Raw genomic sequence first — 15485 nt, 5'->3', positions numbered from 1 at the left:
TGGCCTCTGAGCATCGCACTCAGAGGGAACCTCTGTTCCTCTGGTCCTTTTTCAGGACACAAAGGCTATTTCCTACAATAACACACGCTGATAACCTGCAGAGAACATTTCCAGGCTCCACCCCTGAAGTTTAATGCTGTGTGCATGGCAGAAGTCCCCCAGGAGCAGTCCTTGATGGTGGCACAGCGCTCACCTGCAGCCATCCCATTGCTACCACCAAGTTAAACCGGGACAGCAGAGCCCGGAGACATTCATGTTGGCTGTGCTTTCTGCTTAAAGGCATTCAGTGGCACCCCGACCCCCTGTGAATTCACAGTGGCATTTGGATGGGGGTGGAAGAGTGAGCTGAGGTGCTGCCCTGGGCTCATTTTGCTGTGTTCTGGTGCTGAGTTTGTGCCCACAGAAGGCAGAACTCCTGGCTCTGATCAGAGCTGCTTCTGGTACGTGTGGGGCTTTGAAGCTGGGAGAAGCGGATCGTTGGGGTTAATTTACTCTGTCATTAAGTGACTTACAACCCACGTGTGCGTGGAAACTCCAGCTGTGTGGCCGCCTGATTTCTGGAAGCATTACAAACCCTCCAGGGAATCGCTTTGCTATTGTGCCCTCCTCGTGAGTTATTATTGAAGAAAACAAAGCTGCCGTTCAGCTCACCGCGGGGGTGGGCGTGCTGCTGCGTGGCCGTGCCGAGCGAAGGCCGATAGGAGCGGGCAGCGACGGAGCTCCGCGTCCCTCCGCTGCCGCGGGCGGACGGAGCCGTCCCGAACCTGCAGGGCCGGGCGCTGCCACCAGGGGGCGCTGCGGTGCGCGGCCGGGAGGAGCTGCGGGCGGCGCCGGGGCGCTCGGTGCCCGGTGTGCGCGGTGCGTGCTGCGCGGTGTGCGCTGCGCAGCCATGAACAGCATCAAGAGCGTTCCCGCACGGGTGCTGAGCCGGCGGGCCGGGCACAGCCTGGAGGCGGAGAGGGAGCAGTTCGATAAGAACCAGGTGAGGGGGGCGGCGGCGCCCCTGGGTGCCGGTGGTGGCGGTGTTCGTCCCCGGGGAGCGGCCCGAGCCGTGGGGCAGCGCCTCTGGGAGCTCCGCGTGGGGCCTTCCCCGGGGATAGAGCGCCGGGAGGCGGTTTCCCCGCGGGCCCCACCGGCGGGAGCGCACGGGGAGAGTACGGCGGTGTCAACGCGAGCACGGCCAAAAGCCCGCGGTGTCCCGCGTGTCCGCCTCGGGGTGGGAGCCGTCCCGCAGCCGTCGGGGATGCCCGACGCAAAGTCGCTGCTCTCCCGAGGGACGGCTGCGCTGCCCACCTCACGCCTTCCGCCGCTCTGCTGCGCATTGCCGGTACTTAGCCCCGTTGCCCCATGGCACTGCCGATCCCTCCCCGTCCCGCCGGCTGCTGTGGTCCCGCAGAGCCCCATCCGAGGGTCGGTGACCGTTCGTGGCAGCGTGCGGCCGCGGTGCCGGGTGGGAAGTGGCAGCGTTGGGTACGGGGAGCAGCTCGAATAAACCTGCAATTCCGGTTCCTTCGGGACGCGTCTCCTCCAGCCGTCCCGCCGGGCAGCGCCAGGAAGTAACCGCGGTGTGGAGAGCGCTGCCCCGGGTGGGAGCGTCCCGTGTCCCCTCCATCCGTCCTTCCGTCCCTTCTGGCTTTGCCTCGCTCTGCCCGAAGCGCGAGAGCCGCGTTACTGGGGCACGGTGTCCTAAAAGAGCTTTGTCCTGAGAGGAACCTTCCCAGCATTGCTGCGTGGTATCACTCTGCCCCGCTGTGAGCCGGTGCCTGCAGGTAGCGTGAGGTTTGATGTGAGCCATTTTATGTCTGCAATGTGATTTGCCTCAAAATGCTTTTTGGGGTCACATTGCGTTGGTGTCAGCATCTGCCTTGGAGGTGAAACCCTGCTGGCCTCTCCGGGTGCTCACTCTGCAGTGTCATTGGAGGCAAAACTTTAGGTTTTGGTGCCCAACTTTTGCTTTTCTTGGGTACATCTGCCAGGAAGGTTAGGGTTGTGTCTGCCAGAAGGTTAAGACCCAACGCGCTGAGCATCCCCCAGGAATACAGCACGTGTGAATGCCGAGCGGTACTGGTGTGCTCCACATGTGGAGTCCTCAGAACAGGAGAGACTCAGACTTGCTGAAGCGTGTCTGGAGCAGGGCCCCAAAAATGATCCCAGGGATGGAGCACCTCCTGGGGATGCTGGGGCTGGGGGGGGAGCCGTGGGCGGAGAGGATCGCGCTGTAATTAAAGCAGCCTGGAAAGAAGGGGTGGATGTAACCCGCACTCCTTCCTTTGGATGCTTTGATCCTGGTTTAGTCACCAGCTCGGTACGCTGGGGCTGTTGTGAGTAAGGTGCTCAGGGCTGCACCCATGGTGGTTTTGTAACCTGCAGGTTTCAGGGTCTGACCCACAGCCATCAGCACTGGGCTGGTGCTGGGGAAACTGTCTGCAGCTGTATGAAGGTTTCAGCCTGGCTCTTAGTGCTCGCCGGGATGTCCTCATCTCCAGATGTCACCATCTCTGACCTGTTTTTTTGGGGGATCCTCTTGGCTCGGGGTTTGGAGCCAGTCCCGGGATGCTGGCATTGGTTGGGTCAGTGGGACTCATGTTGGACGTGACATATCCCATTGTAGATGTAAAGTGGCTCAGATCAAACCTCAGCACTGAATCACCCCTAGGAAGGCACCCTCTGGAGCTCCCAGGCTGCATTTTGGCTGGGCAGGTTCACGGGCAATAAACGCAATGACATCCCAGTGGGGATCACAGGTTTTGGGGCAGATACCAGCCCGTGGTGCCAAGCAGTGAGGATGTGGGATGGGGTTTGCTTTGTCCCAGCCCCGTGGCGATTTGGGATGAGCTCTCTGTTGCTCCCGTGCCCAGCAGATGGCTCAGCACTACTGCCCCTCGTGCCAGTGCCTTTTTCCAGGCACTTCAGTCTCATTAACCTTCGAGTTAAGAGGATTAGTCCAAGTCGCCGGCTTAACTCCACTGCTGCTATACTGACCCACATGGCAGGGTAACACCAGGGCTTCCCTGAGCGCACGAGAAGCAAAATCACTGCCTGCAGCCGCACAGCCTCCCTGGGGATGCACAGCCATGTGGGGCACCAACACCTCTATTGTCACTCCTTGTGCTGAGAAGCAGTGACATGAACTGAGCCTGTACCTGAGTCCTGGGGTTGCTCACCCCAAAACACTGCTGGGGATGAGAATCCTCACATGAGACCAGCTCTGTATGGCAAGTTCCTGCTCCTCACTGACACTCAGTGGCACAGTGCTGCAGTGGGTTCCTCCTGTCCTCATGACACAAAGTCAGCGCCGTGCGTGCTGCTCTGAGCTTGGGCTCTATGAGGTTTTACAGCCTGTGTGCAGGGAGGGACTGTGTTTTTCTTCCGGCACGAGTGCCGACAGCCTGGCTGCTTCCTGCCCTTCTGGCCCGCTGGTTTTTGCTGCACAAAGGGCTCACAGCTGTGAGCACAGCCCCAGCGCTTGTGCGAAGGTGAAGTGGTGAAGGGAAGTCCTCGTGGTCTCAGCAGCTCAAATTTAAAGCTGGGAGAAGTGACTGGGTTCTATTTTTGGTATAAAGCCTTCATTTTAGGGTGTGATTCAGCACATTGGTATACAGGTAATCCTCTTGATAAAGGTACTTCTCCATGAACTGCACTGCTCTGGGTTGTGGCATCACTGCTCCCTCTGTGCTTGGGGGCCGTTTTCCCTTTCCCTGTTGGCTGTTCTCACGTAGGGATGCCTTCAAAGCCATGGCAAAACACCCGGTTCAAAGGCTCCTTGTGATTGCACAAACAGCCCAGGAATGTGGCATCGCGCTGTGCGTTGCCGCTGGCAGGGCATGTCGCTGAGCTCAGGCTGCAAAGTGCCACTTGTTCCATGGGACAGCAGGGGACATCTGTGGCTCTGAGCGCAGCCTGGCCCTGGCTGCTTTGTTCTGCATCAAAAAGCCTAATTCTACAGTCCTAAACATTTGACAAATGGAAAATTCAGGATATTTTCCAAAAGCCCCCGAGCGCTTGGGATGCTCCCAGCTGGCAGCGCTGGGATCAGCGGGAGGTGGTCCCAAGGGTCACAGCCCTGCTGACACCGCTCTCCTCCTCCCACAGGCCATCAGCATCAGTAAAGCCATCAACACACAGGAGGCACCGGTGAAGGAGAAACATGCGCGCCGTATCCTTTCCCTCAGCCATCCGGGTGGTGCGGGAGCTCCGTCCTCACCTACAGGGAAGGTCTGGGGGCTGTGGGGCTGGGGAGGGATGGGTTTCTCCATGGGGTTTGCCTTGACTGATGGAAAGGGATTATTCTGGGGACGCACCACGAGAAGGGTGCCTTCACCTTCTGGTCCTACGCCATTGGGCTGCCCCTGCCCAGCAGCTCCATCCTCAGCTGGAAGTTCTGCCATGTCCTGCACAAAGTCCTGCGTGACGGCCACCCCAATGTGAGTATCCCCTCCCACACGCTGTGTCCCTTTTGTAAGCTTGCAGATGACACCAAGCTGGGAGGAAGTGTCAATGTGCCTGAGGGTAGGAAGGCCCTACAGAGGGATCTGTGTAGGCTGGATCGATGGGCTGAGACCAATGGGATGAGCTTCAAAAAACCATGGAGGTGATGGGGTCACCTTCCCTGGAGGTGTTCAAGAACCATGGAGATGTGATACTGAGGGACATGGGCAGTGGGCATGGAGGAATGGGCCAATGGTTGGACTTCGTGATCCTAGAAATGTTTTCCAACCTTCATGATGTTGTGATTCATAAATCAGCCTGTTATCTTACAACCTCAGAACCTCCTCCCGCACAGCCCCACGTTAGGGGCTGACCTGTCCCTTGAGCTTTGCTCCAGCAGTATGAGGGGCTGGGTCCCCATTGCCCTGTTGTGCCCGCAGGTCCTGCAGGATTGCCAACGGTACCGCAGCAACATCCGTGAGGTGGGAGACTTGTGGGTAAGTAGACAGGAGGAACAGAGGTCGGTGCCGTGCTGGAGGTGGGGCTTCCTGGGTGAAGGGCTTTGGGTTGGGTGCTGAGCCCTAAGCATCACATGCATGGGGGAAGTGTGCCACCACCTGAAATAACCCACAAGAAGGGGCAAGGGAGAGCTGTGGGGCTGCTGCAGGTTGACCAACACCCATGGGATGGATGCATCCAATGCTTGCCACCACACTGGGCATTTTTGGCATCACTCTGGGTTCAGCATATTTTCCCCGTGGCTCCTGCAGGGCCACTTGCACGACCGCTATGGGCAGCTGGTGAGCATCTACACACGGCTGCTCCTCACCAAGATCTCCTTCCATGCCAAGGTGAGACCCCATGCTGCACCTGCACCACTGAGAGCTGTTGCATGAGCAATTGGTGGCAGCTGCTGTTCTGTTTTCCTTTGGCACAGCACCCTGAGTTCCCTGCAGGCCTCGAGGTCTCAGATGAGGTCCTAGAAAAGACAGCAGGGACGGATGTGAATAACATGTGAGTGCCCTCGTGGGATGAGGAGAAAGATCTCGATGTGGGGAAAAGCATCCAGGAACAGCAGAGTCCCACAGGGGCACCTGCAAGCAGTGATCTGTAGCACTGATGTGTGCGCAGTGTGGTGATGGCATTGTTTTTTGGCAGCTTCCAGCTGACAGTGGAGCTCTTCGACTACCTGGACTGTGAGCTGAAGCTGTCGGAGTCAGGTGAGCAGTGGCAGCAGCTCATTCCCAGCTGCCCCAGGGCTCTTGAGCAATAGTTTCACTCTTTGGTCAGGAGGAGAGTTTGTCTGCATCCTTCCTCCTCCTTGGTTAAGGTGTGGGGATTCTTGCTCTGTAGAAGTGGTTTTAGGAAAATATTTAAGAAGCGTGGCTATTTTTATCACACCTGAGCCATGCAGGGTGTGTGATGCTGCTCTGAAATGCCTTTTCATTCCTTTTCAGTGCGTTACCCAAATCTTTTCCACCCACTGGAGGAGAGGATGGGGGCTGTGCTACTGTATAAATATTCATTGCCCCATGTTGAAATACCTCTGGCAGCCGCCCCTGCCCGTGTTTCCTTCTCTTGCCTCATTCTCCAGGAATTTTTCAATGGCTTAAAAATGTGCCATTCCTTCCCCTCTGCCATCAGGCAGAAGCACAGAGCTGCACAGGGGAATAGAGTGTAGGGGAGGGGCCCTGTCCCAGCTCCGTTAGCCACTCGCATCTCCTCATGACCCAGTTGTGCAGGGAACCGATATTCAGAAGTACTTGAAAGCTGAGCAGGGAAGGAGTCAGCCGATGCGCTGGCTGGATGTCTGCCTGGGGAAGGGATCTGTTTCTGTGCTGGGGCAGGTGAGGCTGTGGTGATCCTGTCCCAGCTCTTTGCAGGATTAAACGGACCAGAGCAAAACCTGTTGCTTTTATCGTTTGCATTGTGTGCTGGCAGCTACTGCTAGCAGCCATGCTGCCCATGCATCATTCCAGGTTACACTCCTCCTGTTTGGGGCTGGGGTGTGCAGGGCAGAGCTGAGCACCCTTGCTTGCAATGCCACCAATGTCCCTTTGTGTGTTTTTCTTGCACAGAGTGGGGTTGTTCCCAACTCAGCAGGATGGGGCGGTGTTTGGCGAAGCCACATCTGTCCTGGTTAATGATCAAGCCAGTTTGACTGCGACCGACGGCTCTGCAAACATGTTCCTGGCACTCACTGCTCTTTCCTCTCCAGTTTTCCGGCAGCTCAACACCTCCATGGCAGTGTCACAGATGTCAGCGGTGCAGTGCCGCCTGGCACCCCTCATCCAGGTCATCCAGGACTGCAGCCACCTCTACCACTACGCTGTCAAGCTCATGTTCAAGCTGCACTCCTGTGAGTCCCCAGTCACTGCAATTCCACCGCGGTCACATGAGGATGCCCTGCTCCCAGCCTGGTCCTGGCTTGAAGCTGGAGGGACGTGGGTGCATGGGGATAAATCCGGGGCTGAGTTTGCAGTCTGCATCCATCCTTGCTGTCCTCATTGCCACAGGTCTGCCAGCTGACACACTGCAGGGCCACCGAGACCGCTTCCATGAGCAGTTCCGCAGGTACCCGGGGCTGATGCAGGACAGAGGGATCCTCTGCATCTCCTCTGCCTTCTCTTTGAGCCATTTTTCTTTCCTCCCCCTCTCCAGCCTCAAAAACTTCTTTAAGAAGGCCTCTGACATGCTGTATTTCAAGCGGCTCATCCAGATCCCCCGGCTGCCTGAGGTGTGTCATGCTTTGAGAGCTTTTGGGTGTGCTCACAGTCAGGAGGGTCCGGAGGTGCTGCAGAGGGGCTCCAAAACCCATAGGGATGTCACTGTGATGCTCCTGTCTCCACAGAGCCCCCCAAACTTCTTGCGGGCCTCGGCGCTGGCGGAGCATGTGAAGCCAGTGGTTGTCATCCCTGAGGAGGCCCCAGAGGATGAGGAGCCAGAGAACCTCATCGAGATCAGCACAACTTCCACCACGGAGCCACAGGTGGGTGGGGTACAGAGATGGGATGGGGACATGGCAGGGAGGAGACCTGAGGTGGGAGCGAGGATTTATCCTGGCACCTTCCATCCTCCCCAGGTCACCTCAGATCTCTTTGAGCAAACTTTTGGGCCGCCCAATGGCATTCGGGATGACAGGTAAGGGGAGATGGTGGAGGGGGAAGGGATGGGCCCAGCACGGTGCCAGCCTGCTGTCTGCAGGGACGCACAGATTGAGAGCCTGAAGAGGGAGGTGGACACACTTCGTGCTGAGATGGAGAAGATCAAGCTGGAGGTGAGGCTGGGCACCATGCTGTAGAGCTGTGTGGTGGAAACCCTAATGGGACACAATGGGATTGGGGCGTGCAGCCCTGATATGCCATTTTGGGCCCTCTCCCATTGCCAGCACCCAGCTATTGAGGAAGGGTGGGGACACGTGTGACCCATCCCTTGGGGATTCAGCTGCCAAGGGGAGGCCTTTGGGGCATCTCACAGCTGCTGTGCCCGGATCACAGCCTGGGGGGGATATTGGGGGGTTGCCTGCAGGCGCAGCGCTACATCACGCAGCTCAAGGCGCAGGTGAACAGCCTGGAGGGAGAAGTGGAGGAGCAGCGCAAGCAGAAGCAGAAGGCGCTGGTGGACAACGAGCAGCTCCGGGACGAGCTGGAGAGGCTGCAGCAGGCAAAGCAGGACAGCGAGCGGTCCCTGCGGCTCTGCGCTGAGGCAGAAAGTACGTGCTTGGTGCATTGGCCACGCAAAGGCTTGGTGGCCACGTGAAAGCCCAGCGGCCATGGGAAGGCCCAGTGTTGGGCACTGATGTGTTGTCATCCTGTCCAGAGAAGGCCAATGCCACCGAGATCCGCTACACGAAGCTGAAGGAGAAGCACAGCGAGCTCATCAACACTCACGCTGAGCTCCTGAGGAAGGTAACACTTGACAGGGCACAGGTGATCCCTTTGTCCCCTTGTCACCGTGCCCAACCTCACATTGATTGACCTCCTGCACCTAGCGCCCCCCAGCATCCCACACATCAATGTCCATCAGTATTTTAGGTGCATCTCTCACTCCACCCCAGCCAGAATTTGGGCAAGAGGAGGGGGAGGGTGGGGTGCCGTTGTGCTGGGGGTCACCTCTCTGCCATCCTGCTGAGCCCCACATCCCTGCGCAGAATGCTGACACGGCCAAGCAGCTGACGGTGACGCAGCAGAGCCAGGAGGAGGTGGCACGTGTCAAGGAACAGCTGGCGTTTCAGGTTGAGCAGGTCAAGCGGGAAGCAGAGCTGAAGGTGAGCCCACGCGCCAGCATGGAGCCCACGGGTGGTGGGTGGTGGCAGTCCCAACTGTGGGACCCCGAGCTCCCTGCAAACCATGTCTGGGGCTCACTTCTCCTGAGCCTGGGGTGGGTGATGGGTTGCAGCTGGAGGACCAGAGCATGCAGATGGAGCAGCTGCGGCAGGAGCTGGAGGCACGGCGGGATGAGTTGGACCAGGCCCAGCGCTCGCTCGGCCACGCTAAGCAGGTACTTGCTGCAGCTGGGGGCACAAACCCACTGAGCCCAGTGCTGAGCTGCTGGGGTCCCTGCAGGCGGGTGCAGCCCATCAGTGCCAGCAGCTGAGCGTGTTCTCAGCTCGCTCTGTGTAACCATGGGGTGGTGGTTAGTGGGTGATGGGGGTTTCTGGCCCCACTGGCAGGCAGGCACAGAGCTCAGCGCCCAACTGGAGACCCTGCAGGCCGAGAAGGAGCAGCTGAGGCGGTCGGTGAGCGAGAAGGAGTGCGAGCTGCTCTCAGTGCACAGCCTTGTCCAGGAGAAGGAGCTACAGCTGAGCCAAGAGGCTGACAAGGCCTCCAGGGAGATCTGCGAGCTGCAGGGCAGGCTGCAGGAGAAGGTACAGGGCTGTGTCCTTTGCTTGTGTTTAGGGGGGATGCTGAGTGCTCCAGCTGTGTGCCCACGCCTCCTTTTCCTGTCCTGCAGTGCAATCAGGAGCAGAGCCTGCAGCAGAAGCTGCTGGATGAGCAGTTCAGCATCCTTCAGGAGACGGTACGGGAGGCCGAGGGCATCCTCCGTGATGCGATGGCCAAGCTGGATGACCCACTGCATGTCCGCTGCACCAGCTCCCCAGGTATGCCCTGCAGCCCCTCTGCCCCCAAACTGATAATGTTGCATCTCCATTTCCTGCACACATCTCCCACCAAGTCCAAACTCTGGACTTAGCATTGTTTTGCTGTAACTACAAATTTTGGTGTTGCTCTGTTGCTGGGGCCTTGAGGACTGGAAATGCTGCCATTCAGTGGCATTTCATGGAGATAGCCCTTGTGCTTGTTTGGATGCTTGTCAGCCTGACCCTGCTAATGTTGGGATATAAGGAAGAAACTCTTCCTAATGAGGGTGGGGAGGCTCTGTCACAGTCTTCCTAGAGAAGCTATGGATGCCCCATCCCTGGCAATGTTCAGGCACTGGATTGGATAGGGTTTTAAGCACCCTGATCTAATGGAAGATCTCCCAACCCATTGCAGGATAGTTGGAACTAGATGGCCTTTAAAGGGTCCCTTCCAACCCAGACCATTCTATGATCCTAATGAAGAGAAATTTGTTGCAGATTACCTGCTCAGCCGGGCAGAGGCAGCTCTGGAGTCCACAGAAGCCCTGCAGAATGGGCATGCGCAGTACGTGGCCTCCATGACAGGTACCTGGGGCTTGGGACTGGCAGCATTGCTGGAACCTTGCTGTCATTTTCATGTATCCAGCAGCACCCAGAGGTTCTGGGGCTGTGTAGTGCCCGTGGGGGTGGGAGGACACAGGCTGGAGTTGGTGTGTCCCCATGAGCTTGTTTGTGGGACCCCTTGCAAGCTGGGGAGGGGTCGCTACCAAGCTCTTGGATGCCTTTGTGGGGCGGCAATGGCCCAGGCTGTCTGTGCCTGACTGTGTCCCCCCGGCAGATGCTGCAGCGCTGGTGGGTGCCCTGGCCCTCTTTGCTCACTTGACAGCTGACACCATTGTCAACGGCAGTGCCACATCCCACCTGGCTCCCACCGACAATGCTGACCGTGAGTGAGCGCAGCGAGGGCTGGAGGGGGTTGTGTTCAGTTTTGGGGCTGGATATGGGTCAGACCTTCCATAGGGTCCTCAAGCTCTGTTCCCTGTTGTACCACTTTCTGGGCTAAAAGTGTTCCTTTGCTTCTTGGGCACCATTTGGTCATCTTCTGTGAGACATTTGTGGATGTCCCATCTCTGGAGGCATTCAAGACCAGGTTGGATGGAGCCCTAGGCAGCCTCATCTGGTGGGGGACGACCAGCCCACAGCAAGGGTTAGAGCTTGATGATCTTTAAGATCACCTCCAACTTACACCATTTTATGGTATGATAGCTCCACAGCTGGGAGGAGAGTTACAGGGCTGGGATGTGGGACATCAGGGACACGGGGCCCATTGCTGACCTGTCCTCTCCTCAGGGCTGACGGAGACGTGCCGGGACTGCGGGCAGCGCAGCCTGGACTACTTGGGCGAGCTGAAGGACAAGCAAACGCTGGGGCATGCTGAGCTGGGGGACGTGCGGCGGGCGCTGCGGGGCATCCTGGAGCTGGCCCAGGTAGGGGAAGGGGAGCAGTGCTCTGTGGGGCTGGTGGGGTGGGTGGCTTTTTAGGGTAATGGGCACTTAGATGATTAAGGCAGTAGAATCCTTTCCAGTAACATGCAGTGAATTCAGATACTGCCAGCTATCCAGAGCCCTGCCACGTTAGCTATGCCAGGACTACACCTGTTGTTAAGTTTTGGTTTGGGACATTTTCTCCCTCTGAGGTCCCTGTGCTGTGTTTGCTGCCAGGTGGTGACATGTGTGCCTCTGTCTTTGCTGTCTTGCAACTGTATTTGTGTAGGGGGGAAAAACAAGCCAAATGCCTTTTTAGGGAGTTTATTCATTATGAATACTTTCTTCTCTCCTCTGCTGAAAACCTCCTGGCTGCTACTGCCTCCTCTGGCAGGAGCTGAGGCCAAAAAGCTTGGACATCAAGCAGGAGGAGCTGGGGGACATGGTTGAGAAGGAGATGGCTTCCACCTCTGCAGCAATTGAAGATGCTGTCAGACGAATAGAGGTGAGGACAAAGCCATGGAATGGGCCCTTAAGGCAGCAAACCTTTAATTTTTCCCCCAGTCCCTTCTCCCCTCCTCCAGCCCCGCTTGCTGCAGCGTGGTGTCCCACCTCCCCTTTTCCATGTCCCAACAGGACATGATGAGCCGGGCCAGGAACGAAAGCTCTGGCATCAAACTAGAAGTGAACGAGCGGTGAGTGCTGGGGGTTACCATTTGGGTGGCCCATCAGTCCTGCAGCTGGGTGCTGCTCCAAAGCCCCACATGCACTCTGGAGCTGCATCTTTGTGATGCTCAGCATTTCTGTTGGAGGGTGGGCCTTTGTATTGTGCATCTAAGCCAAAATTTTTGGTGGCTTCTTCATGAGCTGCTTAAAAGCAACCTTCGGGCAGGCTGGGTTCTGGCGGACCCAACTAAGTCCAAAGAAGGCTCTCTTGGGTGCTGTGGCTGGGAATGCTCAATGGTTTTTCTTGTTTCCCTATAGGATTCTGAACTCCTGCACGGACTTAATGAAGGTCAGTGCTGCAAGAGCTGAGCTGCTTCTTAGGGAGTCAGAAACCACACAAAAATATCACTTAAAAACACTGGCAAAATCATTCCTTTTGTATAAAATCCCCGTCTGCCACCCAAACTTGTTCTTCCTCATTCCAGGCTATTAGGCTTCTTGTAATGACATCAACAAACTTACAGAAGGAGATTGTGGAGAGTGGCCGGGTAAGTCCTCCCTTACACTCATCTCTGTGCACTGATGTGGAAAATTCTGTATTTTACAATATGTAGAAAAAAAAACAGCTGAATTTTGCACTTTCCCATGTTGATGACATGTTTTCAGTCCTGCTGGCTCGAATGGGGCTGTTCAGCCCGGTGCATTTTGCAGACCTTGCTATTGCCTTTGTCCGTTGAAAGATGATGACCCAAATGTGGCTGTGTTACACCCACACCACGTTTGGAGCCCCAAGCTTGTAATGTTTGGGTTTAAGCAAGCCAGTAAGAGCATCCTGAAGGGCACAGAAGTGCGGCCAATCCCTGGACTTTTGGGTTTATATATGGTGTTCTGTATTGTTAGATGTGATATTTTTAATGGATTTTTTTTTATATGATGTATGTATTTTTATATGATTCAATAGAATCACAGAATTGTTTGATAAAGGTCATCTAGTCTACCTCCCCTGCAATTAACAGGGACATTTACAGCTTAATTGTGGACTTATTATATGCATACATAGTGGAAAGAAGTTAACGTAGGCTATAATATTGTCATAACAACAGGGGGCAGCAACAACTCAGGAGTTTTATGCCAAGAACTCCCGCTGGACCGAAGGGCTGATCTCTGCCTCCAAGGCCGTGGGCTGGGGAGCCACACAGCTCGTGTAGGTACCGCAGCACGGCATGCAGACAGTGCTGGGCTGGGGGTGGTTGGGGTCAGGGCACAACATCCCTGAGCTGTGTGAGTGTGGAAAGTGTGGGGTCTGTTTGGATGTCGATGTCTGAATGGCATCAGTTGATGATGAATCAGTGGTGATTCAGTCAATCATTGCTGATTTCTAAGGGCATGGGAGGATGCACATAACTCACACTTGTAGTGTATCTCTAATGGGATCTCCCTTCCAACCGCAGGGAGGCTGCAGACAGAGTTGTCTTGCAGACAGGCAAATATGAAGAGCTGATCGTCTGCTCTCATGAAATTGCTGCCAGCACGGCCCAGCTGGTGGCTGCTTCCAAGGTGAGCCTCCTGTTCCCATGGTTGAGGGGTGATGAGTGATGAGCTCCGGTCCTTCCTGTTTGTGGGATGTGTAGAGGTTTCAGGGAGCAGAGGGATGCAGGGTTGGAGGGGAGGAGGGCTGAGGCTGCTTGTGATCCAGATTGTGTTAAAAGGAAAAGCATTGAAAAAAAAATTCTGCCTGTACCCATGCTGCTTGTTCATACATCCTTGGCTCACATAAGAGCAGAGGTGGTTTGGTGTCCCCAGGCTGAAGGGCTTTGTACCTGATGGGCTCAGCAAATCCGTCCCTCCTTTTTACATCATCTGGTGTGATGTGTCCCTGCTCTCAGCAGGGTTTGGCCACTTTGGTGGCATCGGCCTGTCTCATGGTTGGGACCTGCAGCTGTCAGAGTGCTCGTTGCAGGTGAAAGCAGAGAAGAGCAGCAGGAACTTGGGCAAGCTGCAGGAGTGCTCCCGCAACGTCAACGAGATGGCAGCCAACGTGGTGGCTTCCACCAGGTCGGGACAGGAGCAGATTGAGGAGAAAGGTGAGGTTTGGTAGAGCAGGAAGAAGGGGGGGGGGAGGAAAAAACAGAGCCCTCTATTTCCTTTATGGCTTGGCAAATACTCCCTGCTTTTCTCCACAGACACCATGGACTTCTCGGGCATGTCCCTCATCAAGCTGAAGAAGGAAGAAATGGAGACGCAGGTAAAGCCTCATAGAATCATTAAGGTTGGAAGAGCTGTGAGATCACGGAGCCCAACTGCAGCCTACCCACCATCTCCCTGAGCGCCTCGTGTCCCCTCTTGTGGTGCAGGTGAAGGTGCTGGAGCTGGAGAAGTGCCTGGAGGGCGAACGGGTTCGCCTGGGTGAGCTGAGGAAGCAGCACTACGCCTTGGCCGGGCCCTACGAGGCGGCAGAGGAGGGGGAGGCCCGGCCAGCACCAGCCCCCAGGAGAGGCATCCTCAAGAAGCCGGCCCTCGCCCAGAAACCTGGCCATGTCCCAGGGCCTGGCGGGGAGGTAGGGGCTGCAGGATGGGAGCACAGCGCTGGGGACACAGCTGTGCCACAAGAGCCGTGAGCTGTGTCCCCTCTTGTTACAGCCCGAGCGAGACGCCAGCCTGCACCGGGCACACGCCGTCAACTTCTAGCAGGACGGAGGGGGCCAGGCCTGCACCATCAGAGCTCTTACATCTGTGTTTTAAACAGATCGCCTTGCCTCTGGCGTGCCTTCATGCGCAGGGGTCTCCTCCTCACCTGGCCTGAGAAACTGGAATTATTATATTCTTTTTAACCAAAAACTTGATTTTTATTTTATTTTTGTTCCTCTCCATAGAGCAGCCGGGCTCCCAGGCCCCACGGGATGCCAGTCCCGCAGCTCGCTTGGTTTAATTTAATTTGGGACTTATTTGGGTTGATTTATTCTTGATTTTTTAACTTTATCAGCACTAGACGCCTTCAGTAAATGTAGCTCTACTGTACTGCTCAGACCCTTTTGAAGAACGTGAGGTGTTTTTGAAGTAGAAACCTGTTGGGCTTTTCTTGCACCTGTACTTTTTTCTTTTTTCTTTTTTTTTTTTTAACTTCCCCTTCTTCAGAAATATTTTGACCTCGTTTTGGTGTGGGATCAGCTCTCAGCAAAGAGGGGAACGTCTCTTTAACTGGGCTTTCGGAAGGGAGAAAGCAGTTCCTGGCACACACTGGCAATAAGGATACAAGCATCTTTTTATTTCCTTTTCTATTTTTTATTACTACAGCAACACCAGAGGAGCAGTTGCATTATGTTTTATATTTAAGATAATTAGCAGAATTAAATCTAAATGTGGCCTGCAGGAGCTCAGGGCCATTAGATGTGGCAAATTCTGCAGCAATAAGGAAACCGATGTGAGGAGATGTGGGGGCGGAGGAAACACAGCTGGCTTATCTTCTCTTTGAACTGCTACTGGATGTAGATTATTAAAGCAGCAATACTTAAACTGTGTGCAGTGCTCCGTCAGCAGCAGGGTCAGCACTAACGGCATGGGGCTTCAATATGAAGGGCTGCAGAAGAGTGGGACACTGCTGGGAGCCAAGGGTGAGTGCAATTGTAGCATCACAGGGGCTTGAAAAGACCTCTAAGAGCACCAAATCCAAACCCCAGCCCACCCACCCCCACTGACCCCATCCCTCACATCCCTATGGTTCTTGAGCACCCCTGGGGATGGTGACCCCACCACCTGGTCATCCCCACACCTGGAAACACTAACGGATACACAACTGTATACAGAAGGATGCCCAAGGGAGGGTGAGC

General features: G+C 55.8%; 1 protein-coding gene across 2 annotated transcripts; it reads left to right on the top strand.

The window, feature by feature from the left end:
* Positions 1-810: 810 nt before the first annotated feature.
* Positions 811-15171, top strand: HIP1R (huntingtin interacting protein 1 related). Of its 2 annotated transcripts, NM_001396328.1 has the most exons (32): positions 811-982; positions 4093-4156; positions 4282-4424; positions 4869-4925; positions 5199-5279; positions 5366-5442; positions 5587-5648; positions 6647-6787; positions 6945-7002; positions 7090-7165; positions 7280-7417; positions 7511-7569; positions 7633-7705; positions 7957-8140; positions 8248-8336; positions 8579-8695; positions 8827-8928; positions 9101-9295; positions 9382-9529; positions 10007-10093; positions 10347-10454; positions 10859-10995; positions 11387-11497; positions 11629-11687; positions 11977-12007; positions 12144-12206; positions 12762-12862; positions 13110-13215; positions 13619-13742; positions 13842-13903; positions 14013-14216; positions 14299-15171. In NM_001396328.1, the coding sequence occupies exons 1-32, from the start codon at positions 890-892 to the stop codon at positions 14344-14346; spliced, it is 3198 nt and encodes a 1065-aa protein (NP_001383257.1). In that variant the 5' UTR covers positions 811-889; the 3' UTR covers positions 14347-15171. The 2 variants fall into 2 exon arrangements, with proteins under 2 accessions (NP_001383257.1, NP_001025828.2); NM_001030657.2 differs by having other exon boundaries at positions 14013-15171.
* Positions 15172-15485: the final 314 nt, after the last annotated feature.

The sequence above is a fragment of the Gallus gallus genome, chromosome 15 (assembly GCF_016699485.2).
Source record: "Gallus gallus isolate bGalGal1 chromosome 15, bGalGal1.mat.broiler.GRCg7b, whole genome shotgun sequence".
NCBI classification, from domain to species: Eukaryota; Metazoa; Chordata; class Aves; order Galliformes; family Phasianidae; genus Gallus; species Gallus gallus.
The sequence above is the reverse complement of the archived record's forward strand: the minus strand, read 5'-3'. Positions and strand labels throughout refer to the sequence as shown.